At 63.4% G+C, this 2,522-nt stretch overlaps 2 protein-coding genes across 4 annotated transcripts in view; both read right to left on the minus strand.

Annotated features, from left to right (window-relative positions):
• The window catches only part of Nat14 (N-acetyltransferase 14 (putative)), a 21,218-nt gene extending 19,229 nt beyond the window's left edge, over nucleotides 1-1,989 (minus strand). Inside the window, exons 1-4 of one of the 3 annotated variants that reach the window (XM_048791683.1) lie at nucleotides 1,765-1,989; nucleotides 1,420-1,661; nucleotides 918-1,040; nucleotides 1-398 (exon numbers count right to left, since the gene is read on the minus strand). In XM_048791683.1, coding sequence (XP_048647640.1) covers nucleotides 1-398; nucleotides 918-989 — 470 coding nt within the window. In that variant the 5' untranslated portion in view covers nucleotides 990-1,040; nucleotides 1,420-1,661; nucleotides 1,765-1,989. Of the gene's footprint in view, nucleotides 399-917; nucleotides 1,044-1,419; nucleotides 1,662-1,764 lie in introns of all 3 variants that reach the window. The other 2 variants (XM_048791682.1, XM_048791684.1) reach the window with 2 other exon arrangements.
• Nucleotides 1,990-2,293: 304 nt separating this feature from the next.
• Znf628 (zinc finger protein 628) overlaps nucleotides 2,294-2,522 on the minus strand; it is a 7,870-nt gene continuing 7,641 nt past the window's right edge. Inside the window, exon 3 of the mRNA XM_048791479.1 lies at nucleotides 2,294-2,311. Coding sequence (XP_048647436.1) covers nucleotides 2,294-2,311 — 18 coding nt within the window. The remainder of the gene's footprint in view (nucleotides 2,312-2,522) is intronic.

Consider the following 2,522-nt stretch of genomic DNA (forward strand, 5'->3'; position numbering starts at 1 on the left):
CCCCCTGCCCAGGCTCGAGCCCGAGACTCAGCAAAGGCTAGGAGCCTCCTACCCACTCCCCTGCGGCGGTGCCAGCGTGAGACAGAGAGGCGGGTGACCCGGGCTCCATCCCCCGCATTGGTGCCAGGGGCCAGGGCCAGGACTCCACACACATCGCCAGAGCCCCTCACGGCCACCCAGGGCCCCCCCAGGCCTCCGGGAGGAGGCAAGGAGCCCCACCAGGCTCGCAGGCCTAGCTTCACTGCGGCCACAGCCAGGAACACAGGCAGCAGGAGGGCCAGGGCGAAGGAGGCCAGGACGAAGCGCAGGCCGCTGCTGGCTGCCGCCAGGAGAAGAAGGGCCGGGGGCCGTGTCAAAGCATGGAGGGCCACACGGTTTTCCGTGTCCTTTACGCCAGCCTGTGGGTAGGGGTGGGGCTCAGCCATCCAGAACGTTAGCGCCCCCAGGACCAGGAAAGGAGGTGGACCTGTCCAGGGCCAGAGTGGGGGCTCCCTCGTGAGGAGGCAGGCAGCTGACGGGGTGGGCACACTGGGTGTGAGTAAAGGGTGAGGGATGGGTGGATGGGGAAGGCTGATATGGAGCTGTGGGCACCATCCAGCGGAGGTCCCAGAGCCAGGCTTCAGGGAAGCACTCTTGAAGGACAAGGAGGCCCGACAGGACAGAAAGGGGAAACCGAGGCTACCGGCTCTGCTCAGGAGAGTCTGGGGTGGGAGGCAGGCAGGGAAGACTAGGAGTTGGTGCTGGGGTGCTGGACGCAGCACCCTGCCCCCTGGGACCCCCATCTGCTAAAAGCCGGGGCAGCTGAGGCCAGATGGGGAGAAGGCACTGGAGGAAAGGGCACAAGCCGCTTAGGAGGAAAAGCCGCCGGCGGTGGCGTGGGTGGACAAGCCCGCCCCTGCCCGCCTCACCTCTCTCACCTTGAGCATCTCCAGCACCAGGGCTTTCTCATCCTCCCTCATCTCCCGCACAGACAGGTGGCTGGGGGCCATGGCAGCCCCCAGGCCACCGCCCCCAAAAGGGAGCTGGCGTAGTTTGTGCACCTGCTGGAAACACAAGTAGGTCAGTACCAGGTGGGCGCCTCTGTCCCCAAAGCCTCCCGCGGGGCGAGCAGCAGCGGCAATTTCCAAATCGGGTACCGAGGACCCTCGGGGTCCCTGAGCGAAGGCCGTGTCAGGATAGGTCCCCCCTACCCAGTGACCTTCCTAAAGTCTCCCTGATCCCCCTCCCCACGGTCAGCGATCCGCCCCTAATCAGGCTGTGGACGCGAACACCTTGCAGCACGGTCCCTCCCAGGCGCCGGGACTGCCCCGGGGGTCCACGAATACCCCGGGACCCACTAGAGGAGGGGCCGCGCTCCCCCCGCCCCCCTCGCCCCCGCGCCCCTCGCCCCGCGCCGCGCCAGCGAGGATCGGCGAGCACCTCCTCGGGCGCTCCGATCCCTAGACAAGGTGCTGGGGGAGCAGGGTCAGGAGGGGGTCGCCGGCGGAAGTGACGTCCACACTCGCGCTCGGCTGGGCGGGGCGGCGCCGACTCCGGGCCTTAGCAACTGTTGCCAAGCGTCTCCGGGGTTGAAGGGGAGGCGGCGGGAACCAAGTGCGCTAGGGTGGGACCGGGGCAGCGAGCCGGACCGCTGGAGGTGGGTGGAGGCGACCTATCCTAGCCTGGAGAAGGAACAAGGAAGGAAAGGGACCTGGGGGCGAACGGGAGCAGAGGCCAGCAGGGAGGTGGTGGGAGTAGAGACGAGCGTCTGGGAGAAGTACTTACTGACCCCGAGCGCTCGCAGTTTCCTTCACGACGGTCCCTCGTTGCTAAGCGACCTAAGCGCGGGAGGAGACGGCGACCGCAACCGCGACGCCAGTACATCAATTCCCATTGGTGCTGGGACCTTTGCGGGTGGGGTCCGGAGCCCCCACCTCAATCCCTGGGGGCGCCCTGACAGTGCCCTTCGGGATAAAAGATCTACCCCCCACCCATTTTTTCAGATGAGGAGAGAGGGCGAGTGACATCCAGCAAACAAGAGGCAGAACCGGTATTCTGATTCTAATGCCTCCCAGCTGGAGACCAACCACGGCATCACCACCAGCTCCCTTTTAATGAATAGGGAAAGAACTCCATAAAGAACAGTGGCTGGTCCAAAGACGCAGAACTCTTGAGAGCCAGGAAGCAGAAGTAAAGACTCCAAGACTAGGCTGGGCACAGTGGCAAACGCCTGTAATCCCAGCAGCTTGGGAGTCTGAGGCAGGAGGACTGACAGTTCAAAGCCAGCGTCAGCAATGGCGAGGCGATAAGCAACTCAGTGACTGCAGTGTAGCTAAATAAAATATAAAATAGGGCTGGGGATGTGGCTCAGTGATCAAGTGCCCCTGAGTTCAACCCCCAGTTCCAAAAAAAAAAAAAAATTCCAAGACCCCAGATGGAGGCCATAGCCTGACTGCTCCCTGTCTCCTGCCCACCCCCCAAGAGGAAAAAAAAAAAAAAAAAGCAGAAGAGGAGATCTGGTCTTATAGCAACGCCAGCCTACA

This window comes from Marmota marmota, unplaced genomic scaffold, assembly GCF_001458135.2.
Source record: "Marmota marmota marmota unplaced genomic scaffold, marMar, whole genome shotgun sequence".
In the NCBI taxonomy this organism is placed as follows: domain Eukaryota; kingdom Metazoa; phylum Chordata; class Mammalia; order Rodentia; family Sciuridae; genus Marmota; species Marmota marmota.